Source organism: Protomyctophum parallelum, assembly GCF_964188405.1.
Source record: "Protomyctophum parallelum genome assembly, chromosome: 16".
NCBI classification, from domain to species: Eukaryota; Metazoa; Chordata; class Actinopteri; order Myctophiformes; family Myctophidae; genus Protomyctophum; species Protomyctophum parallelum.
In genome coordinates, this window is record NC_139711.1 from 37,287,874 (window position 1) to 37,306,793 (window position 18,920).

The 18,920-nt window shown below is 42.3% G+C and overlaps 1 protein-coding gene across 1 annotated transcript in view; it reads right to left on the minus strand.

Annotated features, from left to right (window-relative positions):
• The window catches only part of mgat4b (alpha-1,3-mannosyl-glycoprotein 4-beta-N-acetylglucosaminyltransferase B), a 171,317-nt gene continuing 152,397 nt past the window's right edge, over positions 1-18,920 (minus strand). Inside the window, exons 9-15 of the mRNA XM_083785167.1 lie at positions 17,913-18,043; positions 17,150-17,257; positions 15,053-15,246; positions 14,001-14,079; positions 5,575-5,662; positions 2,969-3,081; positions 1-2,226 (exon numbers count right to left, since the gene is read on the minus strand). Of these exons, the coding sequence (XP_083641293.1) occupies positions 2,203-2,226; positions 2,969-3,081; positions 5,575-5,662; positions 14,001-14,079; positions 15,053-15,246; positions 17,150-17,257; positions 17,913-18,043 (737 nt within the window). The 3' untranslated portion in view covers positions 1-2,202. The remainder of the gene's footprint in view (positions 2,227-2,968; positions 3,082-5,574; positions 5,663-14,000; positions 14,080-15,052; positions 15,247-17,149; positions 17,258-17,912; positions 18,044-18,920) is intronic.

An 18,920-nucleotide genomic window follows, 5' to 3' on the forward strand; every position in this document is an offset into this window, starting at 1 on the left:
GCCATTTCAAATTCTGTCTTTATTACAATTCACAGATTGGATAGAAGGTAACATCATTAAATATAGTTTATCTAAATGATACAAAATACAACACAAGATAATAGCAATGCATTCCAGTGCATCTTACAAGAAAAACCTCTGTATTTATCTTGGTATAGGCAGGTTAGAGAATCATGGGGTACACCCACAGTTCATTTGATCACCCAATTGTTGCACTATTGCCCATACATGTCCATGTACCTATGTTGTACAAACTGACCACCTCAAATGAGTATCTGGAGACAAAGTATGTTTGGCACAGCCCCCAGTTTTGGCTAGCAAAAGTAAAACGCTAGCATAAGTAAAACTCTACTGTACTTAACCAATGTGTGCCGACTGTGCTCACAACTCAACAGAAGCTATCGTTTGCCACATTGTACAGAAAAAATCCTAAGTGTTCATTTATCCATTTGTAACCCAAGAGTTTACAAATATTCTTTTTGAATTTGTACACTCTCAGCGAGTTAAATGAACACCCAGGATTTTACAGTGTGATGAATTCAATTTCTTGATGCACTGAAACGGAAACTGGAGTATGAATAGGCCTTAAGCCAAACTACGTTGGAATTGGGGTCAGCAATTAGGTGGAGGTGGTGCACAGTGTCTGTCTGAAAACAATGGCATTTGAAATCATATATTTAACCAAGTGTGTGGAAGAGTCATTGAAGAGAAATGTAATGAAACACAGAGAATTGAGTTCTGTGTCTGTCCCGTGCTCGAGTGGAACACTCCACTGCAACCAGTCAGTGTAGAGTGTGGCTCCTGCTCTTGTAGCAACAGTGGGTGTGTGGTATAGGTGGCCACCAGGGGACAACAAATTACTTTAACTGATTTGTCCAACAAAAACAAAGAATTTAAATAATAATAATATTAATAATAATAATAAAACAAAACACCAGTTATCAGTAGTTTCAAGCCACGGAGATTGATGAGTAACTCTTTGAGAAGGTCAGAGGTCTGGGTATGGGAATATGATTCTGCGTTTTGGTTGCTGCTGCATCTTTCTGTTTGATTACATCTGATTCAGGGTAGTTACTGTCCATTCAGTGGGGCAGCAGGTTTACATTTGCTGTGCCCAGACAGAAAACAGATCGAGACATTTGTAAGATTGATGTTTCCTGTTCCTCTATCAAGATGCCCATCTTTCGGTCCGTCTCCTTAATGCAATCACAGCCGTGGCGTCTGCTCTTTGCACACATTGATTTATCTCGCAAAATTGGCTCGCTCATGATGTCACATTAAGGCAAATTGATAACCAACAAATGACGGGTGGGGCAATGTTAGCAAAGATGATCCATCGAATCTCAAGCCAAAACAGTATTCTTACTATATAGACTCCACTTTTCTCCTGTCTGTAAGACTTATAGTGGAAACACACAACATGTTTTGTGCACATTCTTGGCTATTACGGTCCATTTCCCAAGACTAAAAGCCTACTGCGGCTTCCTGACTGTCTGTTTGGTACAAAAACTGCATGTATATACATATCAACACACTTAGAGAGATCATTCATATGATTGTGTGTACATTTATATGCATATATCCACATACAGGGTTATTTCTAGTATATGTGCGGGACAGTTTTGAGTAAAATGATCCAGACAGTTCCAGTATGAATACCAGCCCGGGGAGAAATCTGTGTCTGACTGAAAATTTTAAAAACAGAAAAAAATAGAAAGAAAAAAGGCAAAGTCTTTGATTTGAAAGCAGCGATTTCATTGTCAGAACCTCATCAAAGGGAGCAAGGCAATTTCGCCATAGCTGTTTGAATGACAATTACCAGTGTTTTCAACATAACGCCTTATGTACATATAAATACAGATTTCTTTTTCACTAGACACAGCGTCAACTGTGAATCCATTTTCGCGTGTCATGTCGTGCATTGCAGGCCCTCCTGTGAAGAAGTCCTCGGCCATTCAATCATCCATGAGCAGGCTTGTCTCCTCCATCTCAGTTTCTGTTTCTGTTCAACCCTGCAGTAGCAAGATCTAGCCCATGAGTGGCGCCCTTGAGCCACACTGGGGGGGAAAACTCATTAGCAGGAAGCCACTATGCCAGGGAGGGTCTGGAGGGCTGCTGCCAAGGCTCCGTTCTGCTCTGCTGAACGGTCGGTTGGTGTCTGAGGTATTGCTACTAGGGATGAGGCGGGGGTGGGGGTCACGTTCACTCCGCTTTCTTGATGAATATCTATGAGTAAAAAGGATGAAAGGGACAGCTTAAAGATGATCAGAAGAATGGGATTGGAACTTGAGGTGAGATTAGTTGAAAAATAAAAAAACATTTTTGGAACATATGGGGAAAGACGTGATATAGAAGAAAACAAATCTTATCGGTGAACAGAAGTTCCGTTAGAATCTATGCATAGATGCTACTTTATCCAAGTAGTAAGTAGTTGCAGACACATGAACAACATGGAATTGAGAAAAATCTAAAATGTTGTGTGACTTGTGTCCTAAAGTGAAGCAGATGAAGAGGCCTTTGGAGGCAGGGACATTGAGGGGGCCCTGGCAGGCTGTATAATAGGAACTGAAGAAGGAGTTATGGTCGGCCAAGGACACTTACAAAGACAGCCTGGACTGGAGGGTAGGCGGCTGGCAGTGTTGCCACATCAGATGGACAGTTTCCAGCCCAATCACCCAATCACGTTAAAACATGACAACGTGCAAACGAGTTGAACCTGTTTCTTCCCCCCCCCCCCAAACGAGTTTGACCACCCAACCCTGATTCGTTCTCACTGTTAAGGAGACACCTGCATTTCCGTCCGAGGATCAATATTATGTTATCTTATTTTATAAGTGCGGCTGAAGCCAGAGAAGCATAACTGGTGCCATGGTCTCCTTCAGATGGCATGAAAGACAAATCTGTGGTCCCGTTAAACCAGCGCTGCTGTTTGTTAGAAGCCACTGGTTAACCATCTCGGGGGTCTCACCTCACTAAGGATAACCCAGACGGGGGAGTCAGTTATGACAGAGAGACGAAGGGCTTCCAAGGGGCCAAAGGTGGTGTCCACCTCCCCCTCCGCGATCCCATTCTGGAATGTTCCTGGAAGAGAGAAGAATGCCGACGTCAGATCAATAGGATCAATAGCCTGTTGTAATCTATCGACATGCTCAGTAAACAATAGGCAAACATGATCAAGTCAAATGGATACCTGTCGCTGTGCACCGCATGAAAAGCTACCAGTATAGAGGTCTTCATTCAGCTATGCAAATGCTTATTTGTACCGTAATTAAGACTCAACAGTTCTTTGGGTTTAGCACATGAAATTAAGAATCAATATTAGACTTCAGACTACTCATTGGGCTGTCATGGTAGAGCGTTTTCCCAATCCCTCTGTGTGTGTTTCTGTTCAGAAACACACCAGGACAACACAATTGTAGCTGGTTTTAATCTCCTTTTGCAATGTTTGGAGACATGGAGAGAGTTCCGTGTTTACGTTACTGAAAACTAATATGCAACGACGCAGCACAGAGAACAATGCACGGGCCAACATTTGATAGCGAATGTGATACAGTAAAATTAATAGATTGCTTCCCAATCTGAAGCTGTGCCAGATTGCTATTGATTCCAATGGGTCGTCCTGAAGAATTTATGAACGGGATAAAACGCTTGTCAGAATTTATGATGTCAGTTTCTTTTTCAAGGGGATAAGTGGGAGAGCGAAGGAGAGAGATTCTTCCCGCTACAGCAAGGAGACATCAATGACACATTACATTTCTCTGCTCACATTTTGAAAACAACTTCCCATTCTTCACTATTCCTCCCTTAAAACCTACATCACATGTTAAAATGCCAGACTGCAGACTGCCAATGCCACAGCCAATTACTCTGGCCATCCATTAATTCGTTGCCTAAGTGGCCATTACCACTGGAGGTGGAGGTGCATATTATGTTACAGTGACCAGACGTCCCGGTTTGGCTGGAATCGTCCCCATTTCAAGCTGGGTGTCCCGAGTCCACTACCAAATTATCCCAGTTTTCACCATGAACAATACTTGTTTTGAGTGCCTACTGCTTACACAGTTGTTTACTGTGTTCTGTTGAAAGGTGTGTGTGTGTGTGTGTGTGTGTGTGTGTGTGTGTGTGTGTGTGTGTGTGTGTGTGTGTGTGTGTGTGTGTGTGTGTGTGTGTGTGTGTGTGTGTGTGTGTGCGTGCGTGCGTGCGTGCGTGTGTGTGTGTGTGTGTGTGTGTGTGTTAAGCACTCAAATAATTATCCCCCATTCTGAAAAAAACAGAACAGCAAAAGAACTACAAGGTCACGATGTGTCTAATCGTGTTTAGCCTTTACCTCCCGAAGTGGTAAAGGTTTGGGTGTTAAAATATATCTTAAGTTAATCCTATTACGTTTATGTGCGTGTACACACATCTGCATGACTGTTGAGCGTGTGCCTGCGCAATGCGAGAGCACGCACGACGCACGTCTGTGGTTGTGTGTCTGTTCATTTGAATGTGTGTGTCCTCCTGTGTCTGTTCCCTTGTATGTGCGTGTCGGAGTACTGTGTCCTCATTAAGTTGTAACTGGCAGTGGGCTCGCTTAAAGATTAAATAATGGGTGGATGAAAACAAAAGAAAAGAATGTTGGCTGCACATTCTGGCATGGATGATTCACCCTGCTAAAAACACATGACATCATTTCTATTACTAGTCGAGGCTGTCAGCTCATTGGGTGCTGCTTGTCTGGAGTGGACAGGCGCAGATCGTACAAAATAGCCATGCTTGAGGCTGTGCTTGATATGAATGTATTTGGATATTAAATACATACAGTACAGTCAGTGTAATGTATATTAGAGTAATATGCAATACAGTCTATATGTAGAGCATATATGAGCAAGTATAAGGACTACTGTGTCAATGGAGAGATATGTGTAGTCCATTTCATTTATGTAGGCTACTTTGTACTGTCTATACCAGTGGTTCTCAACCTGTGGGTCGGGACCCCCAGGGGGGGGTCCTCATATGATTTTGGGGGGGTCCCCAGATGACAGTGAAGGGACAATTTAAGGACTTGTGAGACCTTTTTAATGCCTAAACAAAAAGAAGAAAAAAGACCATTGCTGCATCAAAAGTCATCAACAAACTATGGTATAAAACCTGGTCAAACATTGGCCAAATTGACAAATTATATAAGAAATAAGCAATTGATTTGAAAATAGACGACCTCGCACTGCCCCTGGTAGTCAGGTGCATGGACTACCGTCTCATGTGCACAACCCTCAAAGCCCTGTGGTTCCTGTACCATGAAGGTCAGCTTGCTGTGTTTCTGTAGGATGTCATGTCAACATGCCTCTGCAGGTCACCTGAACAAATCCCTGTATGTTAGACCCGGTAAATACAATCATTCTGATGACCTGTCTTTGAAATAATATGACTTCAGACTGCATTTTGGTGCATCAGAATGAGGGAGCAGTTTGCGGTGACAAAGGTTCGCTGATTAAGGGAACAAACCTGCGGCCACTATTGCGGAGGAAGTGTATCTTTAAAGCTAGTAAAGCCAATCAATTATTTTCACCCACAGATTCAATAAGTCTGACTCACCTATTCTGATGAAACCATCTTCTGTACGGTGGTATTTTGGAGTCTTCTCCCTTCCCTCCTTCAAGGCCTCTTTCTCTGACTGGATATTCTGAAAGGAACAGAAATACCTGCGTGAACACACACACACGCATGCACGTACGCACGCTATGTGAACGAAAGAACTAGGGACAGGTTAACGGTTTAACCGGAATGTGTGTCACTAACCGTTTAGGACGTAATAATAATAATAATAACTGAAATGAAGTCACATAACATAAATACAATATTAATGGAACAAATCATGTAAATATAATTATTGTTCCTCATACAATATTTTACAATACCTAATAAAGGCAAAAACATTTGAAGAGAACAAAGCAACCTTACAGAATGAGATATAGACCTAATGTATGTTTAAATGACTGGATGAAGGTTGGTGAGGGGTCCGTTTGTGGCTCTGTGTGGTGCCACTGAAAACTACTGGGTTGGGCTTGCTGGATGCATGTTCCACCCCCTAGTATGTCTGTCAGAAGCCGTTGAGGGGTGATTTCACCCGCTTGCGTTGCCAGAGGTATCGCAGCTGTTCATACATACAGACATATACAGTACACACGGCCCGTCATTGGAACGGTTAGGCACCGCTCCAAAAAAGGTCCAAATACTTAGCATCTTATCCCTAGTAAGAACATGTCCCAAAAGACTGTATGCAGCAAGACAAATTCGACATACTAGTGTATACTATAGTATCACAGTATACTACTAAACTACTGAACACCACTAGACACTAGGTTTAACCAACACACCTTTCAACCTCATTGAACAGAACAAATCGTAGCTGAGAAACACTGAAACAGTATTGTGTGTGTGTGTGTGTGTGTGTGTGTGTGTGTGTGTGTGTGTGTGTGTGTGTGTGTGTGTGTGTGTGTGCGTGCGTGCGTGCGTGCGTGTGTGCGTGCGCGTGTGCGACAAGTGTTTGGTTGTTGTTGCATTGTCACAAGTTCACAAGCAGCCACTATCTGTGTGTGCGAGGGCAGAACAGTCCGGTGTCTCTGGCTCGCTTAAGAAAAAAGACTGTCAAGGATGCCAGGATGGAAGCAGCACCGTCTCTAACCTTACAAAGGGTAAATTCAGCTCTTTTGTTGTTCTCTGAAAACCCCAAATCGATGTCCAAGTCTTCATGCAAGTGATTGCTCTGCGGTCACAACATGACATTTCCTCTCTTAGGGTATAATTCACTTCTGACCGAGTTAGGAGTGGTGTGTGTGCAGTGGTGGAAAAAAAAGTGCTCACATGTTATACTTAAGTAAAAGTATCAGTGTATCAATACTAAAAGTATAAAAGTCTGGAATTAAAAATGTATTTGAGTAAAAAGTACAAACGTATTGGCTTCATAGGACCATGTGTATGTGTATACAGTGTGTGTGTGTGTGTGTGTGTGTGTGTGTGTGTGTGTGTGTGTGTGTGTGTGTGTGTGTGTTCTGTCTCAGCTACTATGGGCAGTCTGTCTGTCTGGAGAAGGCGTTGTTTCATTTATCCCTAGGTGGCTTTTCCCTCTGTGTGTTAAGCATGTGCAGCAGCTATATCTGGTTGGACCATATAATGTATAACCTAATTCTGATCAGTGTTTGGGTCTATTGTATTACGCCTCTTGTGCAGATCCAAATAAAATAATTCAAATGTGTGTGTGTGTGTGGGGCAATAGGGGTTATCGTGTGTAATAACAAATCAATTCATATTTACTTATGTACCTAAACTTCTAATAACAGCTTCTATAGTATAGTCTACAGTGTTCATTTCATAATACTACTATTTTGTATTGATACAGGCATATGTTTATTGCACTGATTTATTGTTTCATTTGCTTAAAATCATTGGATCTCAATGAGGTGGTTCCAGGGGGTCTCCTGCTAAATTATTGACAGTTAGGAACCAAATGGACTCTTACGGTTATGTACAGTTAAATTAACACCAAAGGAGGTCCCAGAGGAATCATGTAAAATGGGCCTATTTTGCACATCAAACTGGGGGCCCTTGAAATAGCAATCCCTGTTCCCATGTCTCAATCTCCTCCTCTCCTTTTCAACTGAACTGAAGCCCTCTGTTGTCTCAAAAGACACTTTCATCTATATATCGCTTCTCTTTCTGCCTCTCATGTTTCCATTATGTGTCCTTTATGTCTCTCCCTCTCACCATTATGCGAGTTTCCCTTTCCAAGCCAAATATCCAGTGTGTGTACGTGCACATCACAGATGAATAATACATGCGGTGGCTGTTCATTACACTATACTCAGTGTAAAAGGCAACACAAACAAGCAGCCTTATGCAACTCCTGAGTGTCAATTTAACTCAGAGTTAAACTCAGGATTTAGCAGTGGACCCGGCTCACCCACCTGTCCTGTCCCTGGCCGATATGTCCTGCTTCAGAACTTACAACTTCTATCTTCTACTCTATAAAGTTTAACGTCCGTCCGTCTGTCTGGACAAATATTCCCATGTGGCCTCACAGTACTAGTAGATGACAAACATTAATATCATAGTATTGATGTATATATACTATAGACTGGCCTCCGAGTACTTTGTGCCTATTTTGCCTCGCCTGGGGGAAAACGGGTACCGATAAAGACAGACACACACAGTGCTGAGGTCATGCCTCATGTGATGTCACAGTACTGATGTCATATAGTTGACTTACATAGACTGGCATGAGGCATCCAACTATCATGCTATACAAAGCTTGGTATAGACAGACACACACAGGTGTGACATCATAGTACTGACATCATAGACTTCATATACCGGTAATAGACTAGTACGCCACCAAGTCATTTGAGAACGGGTACCGATGATCGGATCAAACACGTTGTCAGCGCGGTCTCCGCTGACCTAGCGATCCTGACAGCCTTTTCACCGTGTCACTCCCAATCTCCCTTTCCTTGTTTCCCTGTGCCAATAAGTTCAAGGTGTCTGTCTGTCTGTCTGTCAGGTCTGTGTGTTCGGGCAATATGCACCCATATATTGGCTATGGCATCAGTACTGAGGGAGGAGAGCGAGAAGAGAGTGAGGGGGTGAGAAAGCCTATTTCACCAGCGACAGAGAACACTGCCTGCTTGGCGAACATGGCCAATTATGTTTGCTGGAGCTGAATTACCGTGGAGGGGTGATGGAGGGGAACCTAAACCCTGCGCCACCACGGTGCCTCAAGAGTGGTGGATTTGCTCGCAGGGATGTTGTTCTGAATGTTGAACTGTGTGAATAGGAGTAGTTCAATCTATTCTTAGTGGTGGACAACGTATATCTTGTTTTCTTTTTGCATGCAGACCCCCCCCCCCCTCCAAAAAAAGAAGAAAGAAATAACAATTCTGAAAATTCTGCACAATGAGTACTTTTTACTTTTGTTACTTTAGGCTTATTTTGATGCCAATACCTTTGTACTTTTACTCAAGTAAAATTATGAATACAGGAACTTTGCTCATAACAGTATTTCTACCCTACTTTTACTTCAGTAAAAAATGAAACTCTGTGTCTACGCTCTAGTACCCCCCCACAGGGCCAAAGGGCCATTCAGATGATTTTGGCAGTAGAGGACATATCCGATTACCTCCCAGCAGCTGCTTCCATCCTCTCTATTCTCACTTATTCTTAATGTCTCTTTCGGGCTGTCAGTTATCCCTTTCTTCGGCTGTCCGTCATCCCTGAATGTTTTTCCCCCATTCCTCTTTGATCCTCTTTCTCCCCTCTGCTCCTCATCCCTTCTTCCCATGTCTTTTCCATGTCGCTGCCAATGGAAACCTCATGTGTCCAAGACGGTTACTTTCAGGATTCAATTTGAAAAACATTAAATTGCACAAGCTCAAAAGTCACAATGCTATTCATTTTGAGCTTGTACGTAGATTGTCTATGTTTGCTACTTTTGTATGACACTGTAGCATCAAGTAGGGCATTAACGTATGACAAAACATACTGTATAAACTTCAAATCAAATGTGGAGACAAGAGGTTTCTGCCTGACAGCGACAATATGTCCCCCTGTTGATCCGTTGTGAGGCTTAACACATGCCTTTTTCTCATTCGGCCAGGCTTATTATGTCCTGTAGTTGCTGCACAGAGAGGCTGCTTATTCCACTAGACAGAGTTCTGGAGGGGAGGCTGAATGAATCCGCCTTCGACCAAACATGGATCCATATTTCCTGGCTGGGTAGGGATCAGGCTATATGACCGTATGTGTCCATGGGGAATCTCTCTTGACAGCACTGGCTTTCTTTGCTCATTATTTTAAATTGAAAGGATGCACTGTATGTTCTCTATACTTTGCTGAGTGTGCAGCATTTTAGCATACAGAGGGACGAGTGGTTGGGCTGCAGTACTACAGTCGGGTCTCAAGACCATATTTTCATGGTCTCACCTGCAGTTTAGCTTGGCCTTGCCTTGGTCTAGGTCTAGGACCAAAAGGCCTCTGGGACATCCACAGCCTACTTGGACTGAGACGTTCTAGAAATTGGCCAGATTTAAGAGATATCGGGCTGTATTTTTGCGTGTCTTAAGTACCAGTCTTATTACTTAACTTAAGACCTGGAGGCGTGGTCAATGCTTTTTGGCCACTCAGAATAGCCAAATGGCATTGATCACGCCTCCAGGTCTTAAGTTAAGTAATAAGACCTGGTACTTAAGACACGCAAAATACAGCCCATAGGGTGCCATTTAGGACTTCTATTTTACTTACTTCTATATTACTAATCATATTACAGTTTTTAGAGCTGGGGGCGTGTGGAAAGTCATATAGCAATTTTAAGCATGTTAAGAAGCGCTTTCGAGGCCCAGGCCGTAGCGTAACGGTCTGGGCACCGGACTGGTAATCCAGTCGCAGTGTGCCGCGGGTTCGACTCCCGGACCCGACACGGCCTTTACTGCATGTCATCCCCCCCATCTCTCTCCCGTTTCCTGTCAGCCTACTGTCTGTCCCTTCAAAAATCAATAAAAGGCGTAAGCCGCAAAAATATATATAAAAAAAAAAAAAAAAAAGCGCTTTCGACACCCCGTGGAGTGCGCAAAACGGCCTTGAATTAGGCGTGTTTGAGACGTACCCAATCAACATGTCCGTACTATTCTCTTTACCAGTCAGCTGATGTCACATACGGAATGCGCACTTTGGGGATCGTGGTATTACATTTCTTCAGGCTGGCACCATAGAAGACATGACATGACTTTGTCACATTTGGGTTAATTATTCCTATTGCACTGCATGCTATCACCTTTATGCCTCAAAAGAACAGACCCACCTATACCTTTCAGATCGGAATGGAACTGCGAGTAGATAGCAGCATATTGGCAAATTGGCAATCCATGCGTAATGTTCCCAGAATCGTCTAACCCCCGAACATGCAAGTTCGTTTGATATTGTTTAATTCGATAACGATAGAACCATGTACCATACAGCGAATGAAAGCAAGATTCCTAAGGAATATGGAGATTTTTACATTTAATAAAACGGTTGAGAAATGAGAGAACCATGAGTGTTTATAGGCTAATATCAACGTTTTTTTATGAAAGACAAACGGGCTGTGAACTTGAAGAGTTCAATCACCATCCCGACACGGAAGAAATATAGCCTAGTGCATGCATGCACTGTTGCACTTGCACACAGTAGCCTACACACGCTCTTTATTTGTTTCTATTGAAAAACACCAGTAAAATAACGTTTATTATATTTTATTTCATTCAAGTCACGACGAAGGAATGAGTTGAATGCGTGCTGCGTAATGCTGTGGCCCCGATGGTATGGTCTTCGCTGAGTTTGCTCGTAGCATTTTATTGAAGAAGACTTGAATCGGGTGTGATACAGCATATGAAAGCAAACTTCCCACGGATTATGGAGATGTTTTTATTTATTTTTAAGGTTGAGAAATGAAAGAATTATGGCCGTTTCTAATATCAACATAAAAAAAAAAGACGAGGCTGTTGCCATGTCTCATAGAAACAAGTAAATAGGTCTATAAAAATAAGCGCATATAACAGGGGTCTAAACCTATTTTAAATGAAGTGCCATGATAGTGAGTCTGCCATATCCAGATAAAATTTTAATGACACCACATTAAAATAATGTTAAATATGTTCTTGCACATTGTTATAATGATCATTATATATATCCCCCTGCAGTCAGAGTTAATAGTTTTAATGAATGAATGTGATGCATTGTGAGCTGGTATAGATCTGCTATTTTCAAAAGTAATCTTGGAATTCTTTTATTTAATTTTTGGATTAGCCGTCCTTAGTTGGGCAAATGCATTCATCTGGGGATCCTTGACATGGGAATGTGCTGTGTGAGGATCACTGGTTTAAACAACATTAGGAGAAAAGCCCAAATAACCACTTTAGAAACAAGAAAAGCAACCACAAAATAGTACAACTACCAATATTTACAAGCAACTTTACAGAAAAAGAAGCCGCTTATAATAAACAGACATGGCAACACTCTACCAGCCTCCCAGAGCCGCTCAAGTGTAAAATCAAACAGTGCTTGTTGCGTTTATGAGGTGGTCAGACCCACGTCTAATCGTTATGCGCTGAGTGTCTTTAGGTCAAGGGGCTTAACAGTTTGACTGTTTTTTACGATTAACCCGCATTTTAATCAACCCCCCTTCACTGCCGAGATTGTTGTATTACCTTTAGAGCATACGCTGAATTATTTGGGCTTTTAATCCGCGAAAATCCATCAAAAAAAGCTCCCGTGGTTTGTTATGATCTGTGTGTAGCATCCACCATCTTGGTGCACCCGGAAGACGCACACAAGATTGGTTTCAATGAGGCGTTGCAACCAATGCATTTCCATTGGCCTCAATTTCCCAGAAGCCCTAGCAGCCCACAGCATGTGACGATTTCCGGTTTCGTCATCAAAGCGAAGCCATCCAGTCTCATACTCCGCGACGAAGACGGATTTTCTTTTGATTCATTACATTACGGCGGATTAAACACATAAAACAAAAGGCGGGTATGTCCGATACGGCAGCGACATTAACCTGGAGTAATCCATTCGCGGCACGGAAACTGTTAATAGCAAATTGCGCAAAGCGAAAATAATTAACATATGGACACTCCCACAATGCTAAAATATTCAGGAACGCCGTATGCCATAATGTGTGTGCGTTCAACACGGGCCGAGTGCGTTCAACACGGGCCGATATGCCTTTCATAATACGAATGTGCGCAGAGCGAGGGCAATTTATGTATTACCATAGGTAAAACGCACCTTCAAAATCTAGGCCTTAATGTCAATATAATAAGGGTGCAATTTATGTTAGGTTCATTCTTCGATTATTGAATAACCAAAAAATTATAATAATACTAATACTAATACTACTACTACTACTACTAATAATAATAATAATAATATAAATTCATAATTGATAAAATAATGTTCAAACTCTGTCCTGTCTTGGTCTGGACCACTTTACGTGATCTTGAATACAACACTAATAAGTGTATTATTGAAGACATTCCATTTTCATGAATGAGCTCCACATTTCAAATGGATGTTTAATAGCCACAACCTTTTCCCACAAGTATTATGTCCAGTGCTGCTAGCAAACAACTTACAAACTTGTTCCGTGCTGTGCAGCTTCCTCATGGTTACATATAATATATACATTAATATTAAAATATTTTTTGACACAATGTTTTATGGTCATGATTCACCAGCAGTGTGGATAATAATAATAATAACTTGGATTTATATAGCGCCTTTCAAGAAACCCAAGGACGCTTTACAAGACAAAAAACAAAAAAACAAACTAGTTGCCAAAAGCCATTGTGAACAAATGTCTCTTCAGTGCAGACTTGAAAGAGTTCAATGTAGGAGTCTGGCGGATTTCTAAGGGGAGAGAGTTCCAGAGGGCAGGGGCTGCCACATAGAAGGCCCTATCACCGAGGGTACGCGTGGATGGCTTGGTTCTCGGCTTAAAATAATGTATACCCGTATACATATTTGTCTGAAATATCTATGGGAAAAATGAATTGGCTTTCTATCTGTGGAACCACAAAAATGTAAAAGAAACCACCGCTCATCTGCCGAAAAAACTTAAGTGAGGTGCTGGAGTCACACTGGGATAATGAAAAGAATAAAGGGAAGCTCAGCACACTCAGATCTGTGCACAATCAATGTATTTATTTTGCAAGCTTTCGGTCTACTGACCTTCTTATCTGTGGAACCACAAAATGGCAGCCACTGCTATGCCCTATTGTCTCAAGAGTCTTGCACAGCCATTGATGTGCATGACATGTCCATTTGGCTCATTTCTGAATAAACAGTGAGGACGATGTGAAAGGATGTCGTGTGCATAATTTTGTGCCTCAAAATCACAAGAAAATTACCACCTTGGCTTGAAGGCATGTCTGAGTGAAAGGGCAATTATGTTAATGATTACTGGGCTAAGTAAAAACAGCAAGCAGACTCACGTCAAAAGGCAGCACCTCTATGGAGGTATTAAAGAGCTTATCCCCGGGGTGCTCAATGTTCCCGCTCCGAAAGAAATACCTGATGGAGAGAGGGAGAGAGAGGCAGAGCAAAATGGAGAAGCAGGTGTGTGTGTGTGTGTGTGTGTGTGTGTGTGTGTGTGTGTGTGTGTGTGTGTGTGTGTGTGTGTGTGTGTGTGTGTGTGCAGAGAGACAGAAAGAGAGAGAGAGAGAGAGAGAGAGAGAGAGAATTTAAATGTCAATTACCTCACAAAACATCCCATATTTTACAAATGTAAGATTATGTTTTTCAGCTTAAAATACTTCAACAAAGTAATACCTGTAGTGAAATAAATCTCTATGTAGAAACCCTAATTAACAAATGAGTGGTCACTTTATAGCAGTTACAGGTTACAGCCTGTAACTGAAGTTTACTCATACCGCCTGGTATCCAATTAGCCTCAACTAAAACGGAGATGGACCCAAACTGGATCATGCCAAATGTTTTTGGTCCTCCGACGTGGTGGATGGACGGATAAAGTGTTGGGCTCCGTTCACATGTGTCCCGGCCATCTGCCATATGGAGCCTCAGCCATGCTCTACCACTAATCAGCGGGCCGTCATCCAAAACTGGGCCAGTGCCACTCAGTCTCGCTTACAGAGAACTCTTTAAATGAATCTAGTGAGCTATGCTCTTGGACAAAGAAGCAACACTGGCCATCTGTTAACAAAACTACAGCCTTAATGAGGACCCACAATTGCTCAGCAGAGTGAGCACACACTTACAGAATATTGTCACTTTCGGGTCAGAAAACATATATTTCCAAAACTTTACTTTTCAGGAAATGGAAAATAGTTCCAATGGATTCAATGTAGGCTACTTCACATTTTTTTTAAATAATCTTCATTGGTTATTTATTTTTTATAAAATCCACAGACAGACATGACCACTTTGGACCTGCCACGCCGACAAGCTACTTCACCTACAACTAAACAGCTGTGCAAACCGTTTCCAAGTGCCTGTACAAGACTTTATATTTGCCTCGAATACCTACCTTTCGATTCGAACCGGAGTAAAAAAACGGATCCGTATAAAGTCCCCGGCCACGGGGGTGAAAGCCCAGAAGAAGTCCTCTCCCAGGTAGGCTTTGTCCAGCGTGAAGTGCTGGTATGTCTTCAGGCTGGTGGTCACCTCAGCCAGCGGGTTGGCGTGGCCCTTGTGCAACGTCTGCTTCCCAAAGTCCTTGTCCTGGAACAAACGGTAGGGTTGTTCTGTGACCCGTTACGCTCAAATACAGTACAGTACAGTGTACACAACTCTATGGTGGGGTGAGCTCAGTTATGAGCACTGTAATATACAGTTCACTGTATATTTAGATCAAGGTTACATCCTATTGCAGTGTATTCCTTAGCCTTCCTTTCTTTGGAGTAAAGCGCTGCCAGCCTCATTAGCTGTCTTGGATGAATACATATCTATATCTGTATTCTGTGTTTATTTAACGGAGACAATGAACACAGTAAATGTATTGCACCAGAGATAGCTATTAACTAATTTACATCTGTAGTCTCTGGGTAGGCGTCATCAGTCTGCACATAATTTGTGTGTATAGTTTCAAAATCAATGGAAATTTAATTTAGAACAGACACAGTGTAAGCGTAATCATAGTAAACAACACAATACATTTAAAAGAAACCTACGCTGAAAAATGTATTACAAATTGCTTGTAGCTCCTAGTTCAGAACATTAAATCAAAGGCACATCATTTACAGTGTACACATACAGTAATCACAAATGATTCTTATTTTAAAATCAATAAACATACTTTAGTTTGTATATATATATATATATATTCTTATTTTACAAATGTGATTCATTGGTGGCCACAATATGCTTCTGTTAAGATTACAGCTAAAGGTAAAGACAAGGACAAAGATGTACAGATGTCGGGTTAAATAAACGTATAGGGAAAACAAAAGTTATGACTTTTTCCAATCCAATTTAGGCCCATGCATGTTATGTGCATTTATTGTCAAATTCTCAAATCCACTGCCACATAACATTTAACAACCCTTTCTAATGGCCACTGCGGTTCTTTTAATTTCACTCCCACGATATATTCTATATCTAATTCATGGCTTATTTGCCAATTTCTTCCCTCATTAAACCTTGGTTTGAGTGTTTGGGAGAGCGTGCGTGTGGGGGAGGTGTTGAGGCAGGATTTAGCCCACACCAAAATAAGCGCTCCACGAAGCCAGTGTCTATTGCTGGAAGCTCTATATTGAGAAAGCACTGGGGCAGGACGGTGGGATCAATGCTGAATTGATTGGGCTAGATTGCAGCACCAGTCAGCCGGGCTAATATCCATTGCTTTTAACACAGCAATCAGAGGAATTAAGCAATGCCTTTTCAGTTCAGAGGGTCCCAGATGGGAATGTGTGCTGCCATGGCCTTGTGTGGTGCTGTACCACTACATCACAGCAGTGCTTTAAACACTTTTTGTGCCCAAAGTCACACCAAAGAGCAAGTCAAGAGAACAGTTATCACTCTTATTACTCTGTAAACATGTATTTGTATTTACCATACTAATGTCAAATAAAAAGTTTAACCACTTAGCCCTATTTAAACATTCACGCATTTTCAGATATAGCCTGTGTCACATTGTGTGTCACCTTGTTTGCCTACTATGACAACATGCCCAAAATACGGATGCCAGATTCAAAGTGGTTAAAAATGCTGCACTGCCGCAGCACACCATTTGTATCCATTGGATCACAGCATGGCTTAAAAGACTGGAGGTAGTGAGGTAGGTGGGTGGCCCTGGCCTGGCAACTTCAGTGTTTTTATTTATTCAGAGAAGGCTTCTGCTGACTACAAATGTTTTCTTGTTTTTGTTTTTTTTAGCACTGCAGTTCATATAGTCAATCCTGAAAGATGCCCAGTACAACTTACACTCATGTTCTAATGGTCACTGGACAGGGGTCCTTGCAAAAACCACTACTAGTTGGACTCCTAATACCGGCATGCCATAGTGTTGTAGTAAGTAAGTGTCCTACATATCTGAAGAAAACCTAATCTAAAATGTTCCACGCACACACGCAGGCACGCACGCACGGACGCACGCTCGCACAGTTTCTTTTTCTTGGCCCGTTACCTTGAGTTTCTGGATCTTTCCGGCCAGAGAAGAGTGGGTGCCCACATGCTGGAACAGAGACGGCTTGAAGCGGATCCTCAGGTTGGCCTTCTGCCTGTCGCAGTGTTTCTGTTAGGAGACAGAGACAGGCAGACAATGACGGAGAGAGTTGGCGACACCAATATTAATACACAGAGGAATAGACACAGCAAGAGACAGGAGAGAAAATAGTGGCAGAGGGAGATGGGCAGACGGACAGTGAGTGAGTGACAGACAGACAGACAGACAGACAGACAGACAGACAGACAGACAGACAGACAGACAGACAGACAGACAGACAGACAGACAGACAGACAGACAGACAGACAGACAGACAGACAGACAGACAGACAGACAGACAGACAGACAGACAGACAGACAGACAGACAGACAGACAGACAGACAGACAGACAGACAGACAGACAGACAGACAGACAGACAGACAGACAGACAGACAGACAGACAGACAGACAGACAGACAGACAGACAGACAGACAGACCAAAGGAAGGAGAGAGAAAGTAAAATGGGTAAATGTCAGCAAATGTAGAGTGGAGACGACAATTATAGCAGAAACAGAGACAGTGATTCCTAATGACATGAGCACATGCAGCACTGGACCTCAGCCAACACACCCAAATATAAACATTTAGTTAACAATTTCTGGTCTAGAGGGGCGGTTAGGTTTAGGGATAGGGTCATATATATTCATATTGATCAATCAATCAATCAAATGGCTATACTCACCGCATCCTTCTCCGGATTGCACACCTTGACCCACATGATGTGGTCCAGCAGCCAATCAATGGGCTTGTCTTTGTAGAACATAAGCATAAATTCCACAATGAGGGACAGGTCCAAGGATTTGAACATCTTCCCTGTGGGACCAAAAGGAGTTTCTGTTAAATGTAGCTCAACGTTTTTTTCCTTGTTGCTCATTTAGGCTAATCTGTTTGGCTTGGCTTGTTCAGTTCAGTTCAATTCTCTACGTTTCACTTTCAAACGTGTTTGGGGTAATTCTAACGTCTACTCTAGCTTTTGTGAGCACCCCAGACAGTTTTCAAGTTGCTTGATTCAGTATTTAGATATTTGGCAGTGGTTAGAGCATATATGCCTTTCATGTGGAAAGTTGTGGGTTCAAACCCCGCCTGGGGTCGACGTCAGCGAGGGCATGCGGTCGCAACGGGTTCCTATAACGCCAAATCTAATGGGTTCAGGTCTGAGCCAAGTCTCCTGAGGAGGCGCGTCTGAAGCCTGTCCTGGACGGGGTATCCGGGCGTAAAAACAAATCCATTCTATCAAACACGCTTATGTAAACCTGCATGCTGTAACTTCAAACTCCATTTTAACCATGCTATAGATTGAATGAAAACACACACGTCCTTGTTTGGTCTGTTTGGTTAGCTAGCTAGAGTAAATTGGATAGCATATCTTGGAAAATGGAAGTGTCTTCATAAAGGACACAGTGTGATGAAATACTCTGTGAAGAGCTCTGCTCATAAATGACAAGACAACCCACTCATGCTTATTGTAGACTTCCTCTCGATTTTATTTTTCTCTCTATTAACTTCAATTCTACAACAGGTCGTTAAGAGGAAGCAATCTGATTGGTTGAAACAGCCTTCTAGCCGGTGGTTTAACCAGCACACACCACCACCTAATCAAAACAAAGAATTCAGCTGCTCTGTTCTCCCAGAGCGCTAGCAAACTCGGTGGCTAGGCTAGCTAGTTTCTTTGGACATTTGTGGTCGTAGT